Below are 15,301 nucleotides of genomic sequence, written 5' to 3'. Positions count from 1 at the left end.
ATGAATACAATGACAAGAATGAGAAAAACGAGCCCCGTTATGATGCAGGCAATTATGATTTGTCGTTTCTCTCCTATCCGCCAGTCTAGGTCCACATATTCACACCTGCCGCCAATGTAACCATGCTGACACCTGAGACAGAGAAAGAAAATTGCTTTCATTTTCTTTATGTAAAATACAATGAAACAACTCCACTGCCTCCTTCATCCGTTCTGTTTTCAATAACAGGAGAACAGTACGCTTTTTCGTTTGCCTTTATCTCCATCTTTTTTCAGTAGACGTCTCTCACCTGCAAGACGGTGCATTCTGCTCTTCAATGTAACGACACTCCCCATGGATGCAGTAGTTTGTAAGTTCCTCCGGACATTTTGAGAAGTGGCCAGTCCACTGCCCTGTATCTATTGTGTCTGGCGGAGAAATTACATGACAACATTTACAAATAGTTTTCATCATCTATTAAAGTTTGCAAACTTATGAAAAGTGAAAGGCATGAATTTCTCACATTGCGTTCAAAGTCATAGATATTTTTGTGCCTTTTTCATTTTTTCTGAGAGTTGGATAAAAAGATCAATGTCACTATGTCTGTCTCCTCAATATAAGGCTATGCCAGCGGCCACTAAGCTTAACATTGAGATTAAACACGAAACCGCTAGCCGGGCTGTGCCTGATTGTAACTAAATCAACCGGCCAACACTTCTAAAGCTACCTAATGTAGACGTTATAATATAGACCGACTGTTTTCTCCATTCTTCATCATCACTCAACTCACTCCAAAACTACGACAACCAAACAAATAAGATAACATGTCAATTAGCTAGTTTAGCTTAGCTTGTTATAATTAGCTTGTTCATTTATTTCCAGACTAGCTGTTTCCCATGTTAAAATGAGCTAAACTAACTAACTGCTTAGGCTTCATATTGAGGAAACAGACATTAGGGTGGCATTAATCTTTTTGTTTGACTCTTGTAAAGAAAGCGAAAAAGCTTATTTAAAATGTTGAACTATTTCACGTTCTGTCAGCTTGCTTCTTTGACTTACAACCTCACTTCTGGCATGGCGGCTTGATCTTATAAATAGACTGTTTGCAACATGATCCAGAGAGGAGACCTGTTGAATCATTGCCAGGAAAAGCCTGGTGTCATCAAGGTCTCGTTAACCACATGTTTCAATCATTACAATTCCTTACGAAATTAAACACATGCTAAGGTGGGATAAAGTTACACACTACAAGTCCCATTCCCCCCATCTACCTCTTCCCACTCTTCTGTCTCTTGCTCCACAAAACCCACCCTAAAACAGCTGCTAGTGGCCATAATGCTAAACGTCTGATCCCCGGTTACAAAAGCTTTGTGCTACAGGCTGCCGCTATCTTTAAAGCTCATTATCTTTGAAATGAGCTTGTAAAAGAATACTGCTGTTCACATGTTCAATGACAGCGTTTCAGTTGTTAGCTGAAACATGAGCTCCAGCTTGCTGTTGTACCTTTTGAAAAGGAAATTATTCAGTTACAAAGTTCAAAAGAATAGTTAGGAAAATATGTTTATTTGCATTCTTGACAGGTGTTAGTTATATATGAGATGATTGATGCCACTCTAATGTCTGCTCGCGGAATATGAATCTAATGCCAGCAGAACTTGGATAGCTTAGTTTGATGGGGGAAACAGCAAGCCTGGAAAAGAAGTAAAAATGTCCACCAGCACATGAACTAATTATTGTTAGATCTCATTTGCTTAATATATATAAAGATTTTTGTCTAAAAATAACGTGGTTTTGGAGCGGGTTGAGTTAGCTTAACTTAATTAGGGAAACCACTAGCCTGAAAATGAATAAAAACGTCTCCTTGTGGGCTATGTAAGCTAGCTAATGGACATGTTATATCTCATTAATCTGTATAAAATATATAATATATAAAGTTCTGGCTTTAGAAAGAGTTGAGTGATGTTTCCAGTTTTATTGCTAAGCATTTTTGCTATTAGCTTCAGATTTAGCCTACAGACTTGGCTAAATGTTAAAGTTAATTTGGATGACGCTCCTAACTCACTTGTAGTAGTAGAAACGTCTTGTTGTTTTCTCATTTGATAAAGTTATGTCAAACAAAGATTAAATAGTTTTTAAGGAATTTCATTTGGCTACAAGTACATTTGATGTAATGTATTGAACGGAATACTCAACTTACTTGAACAACTACTCAGCAGACCTAGTTTACCATATAGATTGTGCATTTTTCAAAGACACAGAGAAGTGCTAACAACTATTTTAACAACTCCTATGCTCACTGGACAGCCTGGATTATGTCTCCGCCATAATTAACTGCCTCATTTTTTCCTATTAAGTGTTTCAATGCGGTAGGTGCATGTATCCACATCTGTGCTTAGGTCATACTTTCATTGAAATCTCCACCTTAAAACCTCACAGAAACCATTTATGACACAGTGAAGGGCCCTGCCCCCCTCACCTCTTGTCCATATCTACCTGTGCAATTGTCTCTGTTGCCATAGTGATGGCAGTCAGACACAGTTCGATTGGCAGTCTCCTCTGTGGTATTCCATTCTGCCAGGGAGTATTTGCATAAGGCCAGAGCTGCAGCCAGAAACACAAGCAAACCGGATCACACACATGCACATACACACTCACAACAAACAGATGCATAAAGTATGCACGTGCACACACACACACACACACACAAACACACACACACACACACACTCACTTTTTACTGATCTAAACAAATACATATTAACTCTTAGAGCAGACATAAAGTTTATCAGACTGTGTAAATCTAGACATCTATATTTAATTCTACATTAGGAAATCCTGTTGTGACAATGACTAGGCTACTAATCACAGGAGATATATTGCTGCTGTATTGATTTAATCATTAACCAACACTGATGTCTACTGTACAAAAATAGCTCGGTAGGAAGAGCACAGGCATCAATTCCGCATTACTTTGACGGCACATGGATGATAAAAAAGGTGAGCCAACAACCAAAACAAAATAAATTACAGTAACTCATACAATGCAATTTTAACTCTATCTAAGTCCTTTGAGAAGAAAATTATCACTAGTAGCACTTCATAAATAATAATATGTAAACATTACTCTAATGACAGACATCTGAGCTTATAGTAAAACCAGTCTTCTGTTTACAATTAACAAGTCATGAAGGTGAACAGAATAAAACAGATCTTACCTGTTACTATCCCTACATAGAGTCTGTATACCATGGCCATCTTCTCACTTGATGTAAGCGCTCATCTGATACATGAAAATTCAGTATCATTTGGCAATATAGATGAAAGTGGGTCAAGTCTTTCTCAGAACTCAATGACCTTGGTAAAAGGTGTGGACAAGCTGTGGATGTTTCCCAGTGGTGTGTTGTTTTGTGGTCCTTCATTGATGGCAGTTTGTTTCATAGTCACCCAGAGAAAGCTTGAGTCTTTGACCAAAGCACATACGCACACACATAGCCCAAAGTGTCTCTCTGGACTGTGACTGGAAGGCACGCCAGTGTGTTTGAGAATAGAAAAAAAGGGGTGGCACTGAAACCCAACTCTCTGCTCCCCGCCCACACCTTTAAAGGAGACTCCATTCAAGCTATTCAGGTTATTTCTTCCTCAACGAACAATTGCACCTTTATCCCTGGCTTTACTTTCCTTTTCTTAAGAACGAAACGACAGGTGGAAAATCTCATTGAGAATAAAAAGCCGCCAGTTTAACGGCAAAGCACTTCATCCCACTGTGTTGTCTTTTGGAGAAACATGCATGTGTGATCTGAGTTTGGCAGGCTGACTGGTCCAATATCAGACACTGAAACACACTGCTGCAACATCTGGACTTCTTGGTGGTCTAGAATGATTCCTGCAGGGTATCAATCAACTGGAAGAAAGTTGAATGTGAAAGTTTAAATGGCTTATACTTGTACTTAACTTGAGTATTTCCATTTCATGCATCTTTCATACATTTCAGAAGGACGTATTGTACTTTCTACTTTACTGCATTTTTACAGCTGTGGAATTACTTAGCTCTAACTCGGCCAAGTAATATAATGTGCTGCTTAGAACTTAATGCATTAGTGATAAACATCTCACAATATAATAGCTTAACACTCACATGGGGCTTTTTTTTATAAATGAAGCACTTCAAGTACAGGTACATTTTGCGGGTAATATTATTTACTTTTACTTAAGTAACATTATCAATGCAGGACTCAAAATTGTAAGGCATTATTTCCACATTGTAGTATTGCAACAGTTACTGAAGTTAAGTTACAGAATACTTCTTCCACCACTGGCTGTTCTATTTTGGGAGTGATATTTTTATTCTCTAGAAATGACCAGCAGATGGCATAAGTTGACACTTTCCTTTAATAATTAAATAAACATTTTCCTCATGTCCTGTGGCATTTAAAACATATTAATTGATTTTGACCATACCTGTGTGTGGCCAGTTTAGTGATGTCAGTGTCTACAGACACACGGATTACACTGTCACACCACACGATTTTTAACTGTTTTTGTAGTGTTTTCATTCTTATAATGTGTGCAGAAAGTTGATTGGATTGAACTTTTGCAGAAGCCTTAAATGTGATTCCTTTTGTTTTCCGGTTACAAATTGAATGTTGTCAAGTGAATCAGCTTCCCATTTTTGCTTTGGTTTCTGCCCTAGAGAGAGTTTCTCATTTTCACATAATGTTAAGTTTCTGAATTCCATTCTGCTCATTCTCAAGTTTCAAAAATGAGAGATGTCTGATCCCCTTAGCGTGTTATCCTGCACATTTGAACAAAGGTTGTTAGAAAAGGCGGCATCAAAATTGGAAAACCACTGAGACTTGTCCGAGAACAGTGTGCTGACAGGAAAAGGAAGTAGTCTGGGACTGGCTAGACCTCTTTTAGGCTGACTGTTTCTGGGGTGATTGTTGACATCTTCAAATCTATAGCTTCAATTTTATACAGAATGCAAATAAATAAAAATAAACAGATACAATGACTAAACATCCATATATAAAACATGATTCATAATATCCAATTCCCACACTCTGGGGATTCATGCTTAATTTCTAATCTAATATTTAGCCTTGAGCTTGTAAATTGGGTCCAAAATCTTTAAAAGCTCTCAAGCAAAGCGCAGTGTGATTCTCTGTGGAGTGTATTTGCAGTTTTGAACAGGAAGACCCAGTTTCCTCTCTCTGGCATTGCTTCTAACTTAGACTGAACATCAGGAAGCCCGGACACAAAGAGATTCCAAGGCGTAATTCAGAGCCTGGCTATAAACATCCGCTTTGTATAATCCATGATAGTCTTAGACGGCCACTGTCCACTACATGAGAGAGAGATCACACTTATCTAGCATTAGCTTCCAAAAGTTCTTTAAAAAAAGACTAAGAGGAAGTAGGTTTATGTAATGCCCTTTAATGAGTTCAAAGCAAATCTCAATGTTTATACATCAATTTAATAAAAGATTACTTAAAAAAATATGTCATGAAACCTAATTTTTTGTGTTTTTCTTTTCATGTAAATAAACATGAAATATTTCCTCGCCACAGTGGTGTTGACTTCATCGTCCTCTGCAAAAAAGTGCACGTTTTTATATTACTCATTTGAAATTGCGTTATATTAATAAAAGGTGTTACTTAGAAATAAAGAGTGTACACTTTGTGGATGCTGACCTTTACACTACAGCACAGGAGCGTGGTTCTCTGAAGGGGTTGCTGCCTCCGGGGACTCCGACTAGCAGGGCGTCTTTGCCTGCGTTCTGCAGACAGTACTGCTGGAGCTCTGCAGCCGCCTGGGACACCTGGGAACAGAAACACAGACACATGTTTTTATATGAAATCCTTATATATATATATATATATATACACACACAAAGGATTCATAAGCATTCATGAAGGGATGGACTAATGGTTAATGAATCCTTTACTAATGCTTTATTGAGTGTTAAACTTCTTGTAAAGGATTTTTATTGTATTTTACAAATACCTTTAATCTAAACATATATGTCACATTTTAATGTGTCAACGTGTATGGAGAAAGCACAAAAACGTTATGTGAGTATTTTGAAATGTTTAATTGACACAGCCTAGGTTAATTTGCACAGTGTGTGGAATAAGAGTAGAACAATGTAATAGGAGACATTGTATGAGCCTACTGTAACAAGACAAGTAGGGGCCTAATAAATGAAAATAGTGTATAAAACAAAAGCAGGAAATTATACCGTAATGTGTTGAATTTAATACAGCAGGCTTGTGCATATAACAAAGTGAGAAACTCACCAAACCCTAAACTCTCATACTCTTTACATTCATAATAATATTCTGTCTTTACCTTGATTCTCTCCACACTGGCCTCAAGCTTCAGTTGTTCTACAAGCCGTCGCATGTTAGATAAATTGGAATTAGAGGTCATGTTGGTGGAAATTGTTTTTGAGGAAAGAAGGATTCCTTGTAAAAAAAAAAAAAAGTCCCCTTCAGTCTTTCAACATAGGAGCTAACTGCACTAATGGGCAGCAAAATGCTCGAGGAAAAAGAGTGGCCGGGTTTCTTTCTAAAGACCTCTGTCCACTTCACTGAAGAAACAAGCAGAGATGGCAACTCAGGAAACTTCATGAGGAGGAAGTGGGAGGAGTGGTAAGATGGGGGTGAAGGTGAAGGAGAATGACAGGAGGAAGGAGGAACAAGAGCATTGCAAATGGAGTAGAAAAAGACTTGGGGAAAGGAGGAATGGGGGAGAAATAAAGTTTGAGATTGATGGAGAGAAGGAGGAAGTAGAGGGTTAGAATAAAAAGGAGGTGGAAAAAGAAGGGCTTTATTAAAAATTATAAATAATTGTGATAAATAAAAATAACTTGAGAGGTTTGACCGTGAGTCTTGTTGCAAAGAAACATTCGTAGCTGCAAGCACACAGGCATACTTCTGTTATGTGAGCACGCCTCAGTTCGTATAACATATTTATTTTTTACATTACATTGCAAGACATTATGTAAAATGTAAAAAAATAAATAGGAAAATAATTCAACGAAATTTCACTTTATGAGTTTTTTTAATATTAATATGAATTTCCCCAGCCTGCCCATGATCTAACAGTGACCAGAAATGGTGATAGGTGTAAACCGAGCCCTGGGTATCCTGCTCTGCCTTTGAGAAAATGAAAGCTCAGATGGGCTGATCTGGAATCACCCTAACCCTCCCCCTTGCCCCCCCCCCTCAAAAGCTACAGACTCAGAAATGGCACATAAAGATATGGTATTAGGGGACCACTGAGGTCTATATTAAAGCATCCAAAGAGCACTATGTCATGGGACCTTTAAGTAAATAGTTTTGTCAGCACATCGAATTCAACAGCTAATCATCAGTTAATGACCACATGAAGCCGCCACACAGGTATCAAAATAAAACATCCCAGTGTGATACAATACAGCCAACCAAAGCAGGGCATAGTACTCTGCAGAGTGAATTACTAATGATTCACTCATTCATAAATCCTAGGCTTCATCAATAATAGCCTAATGCTTGGCATGATCCATAATGATGAAAATACAGAAAAATAGAAATGCTATTGCAAAAATGGCATACTGTCAATATTTTAGAGACACCCCCCGCCCAACACACACATGATTTACAAATGTTTTTCAGGGAGCTCATATGAGCCAGGCATAGCTCCCCCTGGCCCCCCTAGTGTGGTCTACATTCTGGTTTAAATTGCATTAGTGTGAATTCATACAGTAATTAAAAAGTTTAAAATGTAATAAATAAGAGTTTAAAAAGGGATGTTTGATCTAAAACTGTACTCAAATATTTTACCTTAAAATATTTTTGTTTACATTTTGTTGTTTATTACAAATGCCATTTTTTATGTTGAAGTCAAAGGTTAAATGATCAGTGTTTAGCAAAGGCCACACCTGTTGCATTGTGGGTAAGAAGGAAGACAGACCCAACGTGGCTGCAAAGGAAAAATGTACAGACTCAAACAAAGATTTTGCACGGTCCAAGAGGCACACATGGTCATTGTGCTTTTGTATTTCAGCCTTGTTATATTTGTTTAATATTTTTTATAATTTCCTTGCATTGCATTTAATGCCCTTTCTGTAGTGTTGTGACGCTAACATTGTGGGGCCCGTCTAGTTAAGGAAACGTGTTTAAGAAACTGGAAAATGACAAAGAAGTACATTTGACTCATTTTATTTCATGTATTTATTTTCTTTGTAATTTTCACGGTGTCTTACAACAGAAATGTGGAAGTAAATGACGCACGGACATCTGTATGATGCGTGCCCTTATTCAATTCGACCAGTGCAATTACAGGTTTACAGCATGGATGTATTATGCATAGACAGTTAAAGGTATTCCCATGGCGTCACGTGCAGGGAAGTGGGCGTCACGAGACGTTCGTTGGCTCTGCGCATGCGCCCGTCTGGACCTGCCATAAAGTGCTAGGAGACGTCGTGCTGCATCTTAACTAGCATGCAAGCGACGTTTACATGCAGCTCCACGTCCCTGAGTCCCACATGGCTAATGAACTACAACAGTCGCTGCTTTTGCTTGGGTCCTCATTGGTCTGTCGGGGGTTAACAGGATTTGCAGTAAGTAGCTTTTGCCGAAAGGTAAATCTTGCAGGAAAGTAGGTGAACCTCCTTCAGAGAACCAACACCTCTTCTGACCAACGTCGAGGTGTTGAAACGAGGAAAATATGAGCTAAAACGACACTTGGAGTTGTCAAACCTCCGGGACTCTTTACTTTGAAGTTTGTCAGAGACTTTAGCAGACATGGTAGAGGTGTTTACCGGAAGGACACTCCTGAATAAAGACGGGGATATAGTCGATCCTGAAGAGGCGTTAAGGAATAAAGTGGTGGGGATCTACTTTTCTGCAGGATGGTGTCCCCCATGTCGAGACTTCACACCCATCCTGTGTGATTTCTACACCGATCTGGTTGAAGAGAGCGAACCTCCGGCTCAGTTTGAAATAGTTTTTGTCTCCTCAGACAAGTCGATGGATGACATGGTTGAATATTATCATGATATGCACGGAGACTGGCTAGCTCTGCCCTGGACGGATGATTACAAGCAGTAAGTATTAAAATATAATAAGTCTATGGGAGTTTAGTTAGACTTACACGTAGACTTCTCTTTATTGATCCTTTTGGGATGACTCCCGCGAGGAAATTGAAAGTTCCAGCAGCAGTTTTAGCAAGAAAACAGAAATAAAAAAATAGACAAAAAAGACAGTATAAAGACAGCAAAATAACAATAATAACAACAATAAGAACATTCGTCAAATAAACAAAGAAAAGACCATAAATTATTATTAAAGTGTCAGTGTTTTAGTGATAAAGTGACCAGGTGTGAATTTAAGTCCAGGTGTGTGTCTGTATGTTGTTTGATTTATAAAGTGTACAACAACAAACACAATTTTAATGTCAATGTATTGCACTACTTGGTTGCCCTTGATTGTGCTTTATTTGTCCTAGGCCTATCTTATTAGGATTTAACCCTGTTATCCATTAGTTTATTAGTATGTGATCCAGTTTATGTAACATCCTTATAAGAGTCACCCTCTCAGGGATTATGGTTGATTATAGGACAGACAGTCTGTCAAATCTGTTCAATTTTAATTTCATGGTTTATTTTGATTCAATTTATATTATTTGATTGTGAATATACATGTCTAGGCAATATATCTATATTATATCAACATTGATATGTATGAAGCTAGATATTGTCTTCAATTTTAAATATCGTAACATCGTGATATGACATAAGGGTTGTCTTTTCCTGGTTTTTAAGGCTACGGAACAGTAAAGTGGTGTCATTCTCTGTATTTACCAGACTGTTTTTAATAGTTTAAATATATGCTTTTACCAATTTAGTCATTATAGCCACATCCCTGGTGATTATTTATCTAAACTCTCATTGTGTAAGTATTTTGTGAAGCACCAATAGTACAACCAACAATATCGCCGCAATATCGACATCGATGTACTTGGTCAAAAATATTGTGATAGCCTATTTGATTTTCTACATATCGCCCATCTAGGTCCCATGTTAGGTTTATCCGTTGCTCTTTGCTTTTGTTTTCACATGTCTGTCCTTTTTATATACAAATGTTCCTTTACACAGAATTAGATATATCACTATGAAACTTCTGCATTTAAATAGTTACTTACGTAGACGTAGAGATATATTACTAGATACTAATTATCTCCTATCAAAATGACTCATTATGAAGGCAACAGGGGCCTGTCAGTGATCTATTGAATATTCTTGGATTAACGTTACTAATGCATCGATGTGTGAGCAGTATTTTAATGTTGGAGCTGCTCACCGTGAAGGTAAGTGCAAAACGATATACTGCTTTGTTAAACCAATAACCGTGCTAGTGCTGCAACTGACAGGTATATTGCTGTATTGATTACTCTGCTGCTTACCTCCTCGATAAATCATTCTCTCGATTTATTAAATGTTTAAGAAATGTTTTAAAAAAAAAAAGTCCATCTCAGACCTAGGCGATGTCTTATTTTGTACCGACAAACAGTTGAAATGGAAATATAAAGCACTATAACTGCAAGGATTGGTTGATTTAATTGATTAGTCGATCAACTAGTCCATTCTAACTTTTTTGATGTTCAGTTATTTGTTTCGTTATGTAAGCCAAAATGCAAACTGTTATGTTTCCAACTTGTGAAATATGAGACTTTGCTGCTTGTCTTTGTCATATGTGATAGTAAATAGAATATCTTTTGGGTTTTCGCCTAGTAAAACAAGGAATTTTAAAACCTTACTGTGGACTTTATATTATGAAATTTATTATAACCGGTATGTTGCATTATTTGCTGACATTTTATAAACAAAAAAAAATCATTGTTAGTTTCAGAGGTTCAAAAAATGGTACATAATTGAAATATATTAGTAAAGTATCTCAGATTTGTACTTAAGTACCTGAGTAAATATACTTTGCACCTTCTGTCAAGCATATTATGTTTTTTTTGTGTCTCCTTCCTCTCTCAGTGAGTTGAAGCAGCGCTACAAGATCACAGCGGTCCCTAAACTGGTGATTGTGAAGGAGAACGGCGACATGATCACAGACAAGGGCAGGAAACAGATCAGAGACCGAGGCCTGACCTGCTTCAGGTCCTGGCTGGACGCTGCAGAGATCTTCCAGAACTTTAATGGTTAGGAAACAAAGTCGAGGAACACACTGGAGGGCCGAACAAAACCAAAGTAAAATATTTCTATGCTCATTTTAGTTCAGTGGTTCCCACTGGGGATGAAGGGTCAGAAGATGGTTAAGGGATATGAAAAAGCAAATTTATATTTCTGTAACACAAAGTTGTGTTTTTATGTTTTGTCAAATACTGGATATATTTGACTTCTTAAAATCCTTTAATTAAATAATCCGAGAAGGAAAAGTCAAACTTTGGTTGAATTGCTCACAAGTCATGCTTTGTCGAGGGGTTTACATTTAGATATGGATTTGTTTTAAGGGTTCACACGCCAAAAAAGGTTTGGAAACGCTGCTTTTAAACATCCTATGCATTTAAGACTAACCTCAGGCATGTCCTTTATTATGTGAAAAATGCTCTGCTTTAAGAAAATTGTGCATTAAGTATGAATAATACAAGCCAGCAACTGCCGTTTCTGAGTTTATTTGAAATGCATTCATTTATGTTCTTTTATAAGATTGTGCACAAATTAAACATTCAGTTAAACCTTGCGTTTATTAGGTAGATATTCTTTATGCTTTTTAAGGTTTGACTTGTAGTTCTACATTGAACTGCCTCTATATTTTTGTATTTTTATTTTATATGGGTTGTTAAGACGGTTATTAAAAATATATATTCTGAGATGTATTGTCATCTGTTTCATCTCATGTTAATGTTACAAGTCTCTGTATATGTCCGATGTTTTATGTACAAACAAGATGATTCCCTGTTGCCTCGTTAAAATGCAGAAAGCCCACAGCACGTTGTTTCCAACGTGCTGGCACCTTCACATCCTCGGTCCTAATTGCCTTTTTCCCCCTTGTGCATGCTGACACTGCTGTTATCACTTATAAAACATCCAACAGGCATGTTGACATGAAGACTCTGCACAGGCCAGTCTCTCCAGTACCTGTCTGCTTTAATATCAAATGCTGCAAGACTTCAAAGGACACCGTGTCACACCGTGTACTGCCCAGAGGCGTCATTCAGGAATAAATTTGGCTAGAGATGTTGCTTCGCCTCGGGTCGATTCAGGTGTGCATGTATGCCGTCCCTTCATCACAGATCTCGGAGGACTTCCTACATCTCACAGTCTAGTACTGAATCGACTGATGCAACTCCTTCAAGTAAAAACACTGAGATGGAAAAATGAGGATGCCTCAAATTGGCATAGAAAATCTATAAACAACTGAACTGAACTTTATTGATATACTTTGAATCATTCCTCTGGTGCACGTTCGTGGAAACTGCAATTTCATAGTCTGCCATGTGGGGTCACTGTTTTATCATTTGAGGATGTGGCGTTTGAATTTTCTCAGTTCTACCTACATTTAGAACAGTTTGCCCTAACCCCTTGTCAGACACAATTATTATTTAAAGAAGAGTATTATAATTCTTAAATGTTTTTAGAGGGGATCTTAAGAACCCAGTCCTTCAACTATTCATGTATGTTTTTCTTCAAATCCGATGACGGTCTCTATTTTAATTCAAATCGCTGAGCAAACAGTTTACCCTTATCAGAGAGAGAGAGAGAGAGAGAATCATAGCTGTAAGAATGTGTGAGTTTTTATCATGATATAAGGTAAAAAATTACACCCATTATTCTGGCTCATAAAGTGGCCCGTTTAAGTTTCTAAGTTGTAACTAATAACTTTAATTCTTTTTAAATGGGCCATGAGATGGAAGGACACTTAAGTCCAAATTAATTTATTCATTCAATTCGTATAGCCCTCTATTCAGGGGGTCTTATTAGAGTGTTATGTAAGTGTTATAATTAGTGTGAATATAAGAGCGCGTATAGGATCATTTTGTGTCCTATAATGAGAGTGTTGGAAAGTAACTGAGTAAATTTACTCAACCATACTCCACATAATTACAGATTCCGATGATTAATACAAAATGTAATCAATTAAAATAAAATCTATACCAGCAGCATACAAGTGATGAACACAATTATAATCCAATAATATACAATAACATGAAATGGGCCTTTTGGCACTTTAGTTATATATTAATGCTAATACCTTTGTACTTTTACTTACACTGGTGCTAATTTTGCTTAAAAGATCTGAGTAGACCTATGAGTAACCCTTCAACCACTGTGTAATGGTAATAAGGTAATTAAATCATGAGTCATCACACAATGACAACTGAAATTCACATGAAGTTATCCATGATGATGAAGTAAATGTCTAATATTTGTCTGCTTTCTTTCTGCTGCTTGATTGAGACCCCAGCCGGCAGAGAACCTTCCAGTTCAGATTAGGGTGGATCTATATGTCGACTTCACAATAATTGGAGTCAGTCGGACTTCTTGTTTGGTTTTATATATGAAAGGCAGTAGTGTTTCGTGCCGCTGTAACGTTGTCTTGAGTCAACTAACAAGGCTGTCTTTATGTGAGAGCAGGGCGGGAGGGAGGCGCAGAGCTGCAGGGACCTATGGCAAGGACCGGCGGACCCTGCACGGAGAGAGCGCCGCTGTCAAGATCACCACCTTATTAAAAAGAACTTCCGCCGAAACCCTTTTAAATAAAACGCCGGTGATAAAAATTGATGATTGGTACACAAGACTAACAGATATAAATGTATGGTTAAAAAAAAAAAAATACTTAGAATTGATTTAAGTCAACTTCATGGCTTGATCCTTGTTTTATTAAAATTGTTTATAAACATAGTTTTGATCTAATGACAACTTGACATGTTTCAAGTCCACTAAATAGGCCTAGTTCATATGCGTTGTATGTGATTGTTATTGATCATAGTGTTAACAATGAGCTAATTTTAGCAACAAGTACGACCCTCCCAAAATCCAAATAATTCCTTCTTCGTAGTTTGTTGTGAGCGTAAGGCCCCACTGCTGTATTTGAAAAGGTAAATATAAAGCTACAGCTAGCAGCGAGTTAGCTTAGCATAAAGACAAGAAGTAGAGTGGTAAAGCAAGCCTTATAACAGTAATTTTAGCTCCTAAATTAGTTATTTCCAGAGTCCCTCTTAAAACTGCAAAGGTTAGTTTTTTCACGCTCTTTTAATCCGTTTTTGAGTGCAGAAAGAGACAATAAGGTGTTTTAGAGGTGCTGGATTTTGTTAGCAGTTCACTTTAAGCTATAACATCTAAGCTAACTTTAAGGTTTAAATTCTCGGAAGGGAAAGCAAAAAAGCGCAGGTAGGCTAATGTTCATAGTTATTCATAGTGTGCTCTGTCTCACAAAGAAGTCCACTTAAACAATTTAAGTAGTTAAAGTACTGTATATTTTACACTCTGGAAGCTGGTAAAAGTCCAGCATGAAACAGGCAGTCAACCAAGACAAAATATATTTACGATAATGCGGCATTTCTGAATTGTATCTTAGTAAATGTATTTTATTTTGAAGGCCGCACCCCTCCAGTTCCAGTGTTCGTCTGCCTCTCTTCGGCAGGCTTCACGCTATTAGGCGGTACGAGCGCTCACACCCGCTCATGCATTCGCATGTGGTGGTTGCAGACCGGTGGAGGGCTGCAGGGACGGGACCGCAGCACTGGGACAAAAACAAAGCCTCCATGCAGGATGGACTGAAGCAACGACTGCTGCAACTAGTCGTAAGTTGACCGGGTGATAATGCACTTTAACATTGTAAACTACAGATGTTGCAAAGCCGGTAGCCATAGTGTAAAACAGAATTATTACAGAATCGTAATAGTTCGCATGTGATGAGTTTAGTGATCTTTTGCATCCTGCTCAATGTTAACTTCAAGTTTGCTGTATTTGCTGGAAATATGCAGCTAATACTTCGTGAGCAATTGCGAAAAAACAGCTACCAATTTTAAAAAATCAAGTCATATCGTTTCCATTATGCATTTTATGAACATACTTTGACTATAAAAGAGTCACTGTGTGGATACAAGTTTTTGTTACATAGGCCTATTAAATGTAAATGAAACAGTCCTTATTGTTGATGATGATGGACCCTCCATGTTATTAATCTGTGAGTCATGTTTTAGGTCACATGAAATCAAAATCACATGAATTAAAAAAAACGCCCACAATAATTTCTGGTGGTTATACCCAGATAATAATATTACATGCAGCATCTCTCTCTCTCTCTCTCTCTCTCTCTCTCTCTCT

At 37.6% G+C, this 15,301-nt stretch overlaps 4 protein-coding genes across 7 annotated transcripts in view; 2 read left to right on the top strand and 2 right to left on the bottom strand.

The window, feature by feature from the left end:
- btc (betacellulin, epidermal growth factor family member) overlaps positions 1-4,019 on the bottom strand; it is a 6,400-nt gene extending 2,381 nt beyond the window's left edge. The window contains exons 1-3 of one of the 2 annotated variants that reach the window (XM_032540461.1): positions 3,195-4,019; positions 2,473-2,580; positions 290-407 (exon numbers count right to left, since the gene is read on the bottom strand). In XM_032540461.1, the coding sequence (XP_032396352.1) occupies positions 290-407; positions 2,473-2,580; positions 3,195-3,234 (266 nt within the window). In that variant the 5' untranslated portion in view covers positions 3,235-4,019. Of the gene's footprint in view, positions 1-289; positions 411-2,472; positions 2,581-3,194 lie in introns of both variants that reach the window. The other variant, XM_032540460.1, reaches the window with a different exon arrangement.
- A 1,374-nt stretch (positions 4,020-5,393) lies between these two features.
- gng10 (guanine nucleotide binding protein (G protein), gamma 10) lies at positions 5,394-6,593 on the bottom strand. Of its 2 annotated transcripts, none has more exons than XM_032540466.1 (3): positions 6,328-6,593; positions 5,670-5,797; positions 5,394-5,567 (listed from the first exon to the last, which is right to left on the bottom strand). In XM_032540466.1, exons 1-2 carry the CDS (start codon positions 6,406-6,408, stop codon positions 5,672-5,674), a joined length of 207 nt encoding a protein of 68 aa, XP_032396357.1. In that variant the 5' UTR covers positions 6,409-6,593; the 3' UTR covers positions 5,394-5,567; positions 5,670-5,671. The 2 variants fall into 2 exon arrangements, with proteins under 2 accessions (XP_032396357.1, XP_032396358.1); XM_032540467.1 differs by having other exon boundaries at positions 5,520-5,585.
- Positions 6,594-8,455: 1,862 nt separating this feature from the next.
- On the top strand, positions 8,456-11,841 carry nxnl2 (nucleoredoxin like 2). The gene is made up of 2 exons (XM_032540464.1): positions 8,456-9,067; positions 11,006-11,841. Exons 1-2 carry the CDS (start codon positions 8,766-8,768, stop codon positions 11,172-11,174), a joined length of 471 nt encoding a protein of 156 aa, XP_032396355.1. The 5' UTR covers positions 8,456-8,765; the 3' UTR covers positions 11,175-11,841.
- A 2,726-nt stretch (positions 11,842-14,567) lies between these two features.
- The window catches only part of csgalnact1a (chondroitin sulfate N-acetylgalactosaminyltransferase 1a), a 28,020-nt gene continuing 27,286 nt past the window's right edge, over positions 14,568-15,301 (top strand). The window contains exon 1 of one of the 2 annotated variants that reach the window (XM_032540423.1): positions 14,568-14,775. The gene's annotated coding sequence lies outside the window, so the exon portion shown is untranslated. The remainder of the gene's footprint in view (positions 14,776-15,301) is intronic. The other variant, XM_032540421.1, reaches the window with a different exon arrangement.

This window comes from Etheostoma spectabile, chromosome 16 (genome assembly GCF_008692095.1).
Source record: "Etheostoma spectabile isolate EspeVRDwgs_2016 chromosome 16, UIUC_Espe_1.0, whole genome shotgun sequence".
In the NCBI taxonomy this organism is placed as follows: Eukaryota; Metazoa; Chordata; class Actinopteri; order Perciformes; family Percidae; genus Etheostoma; species Etheostoma spectabile.
The sequence above is the reverse complement of the archived record's forward strand: the minus strand, read 5'-3'. Positions and strand labels throughout refer to the sequence as shown.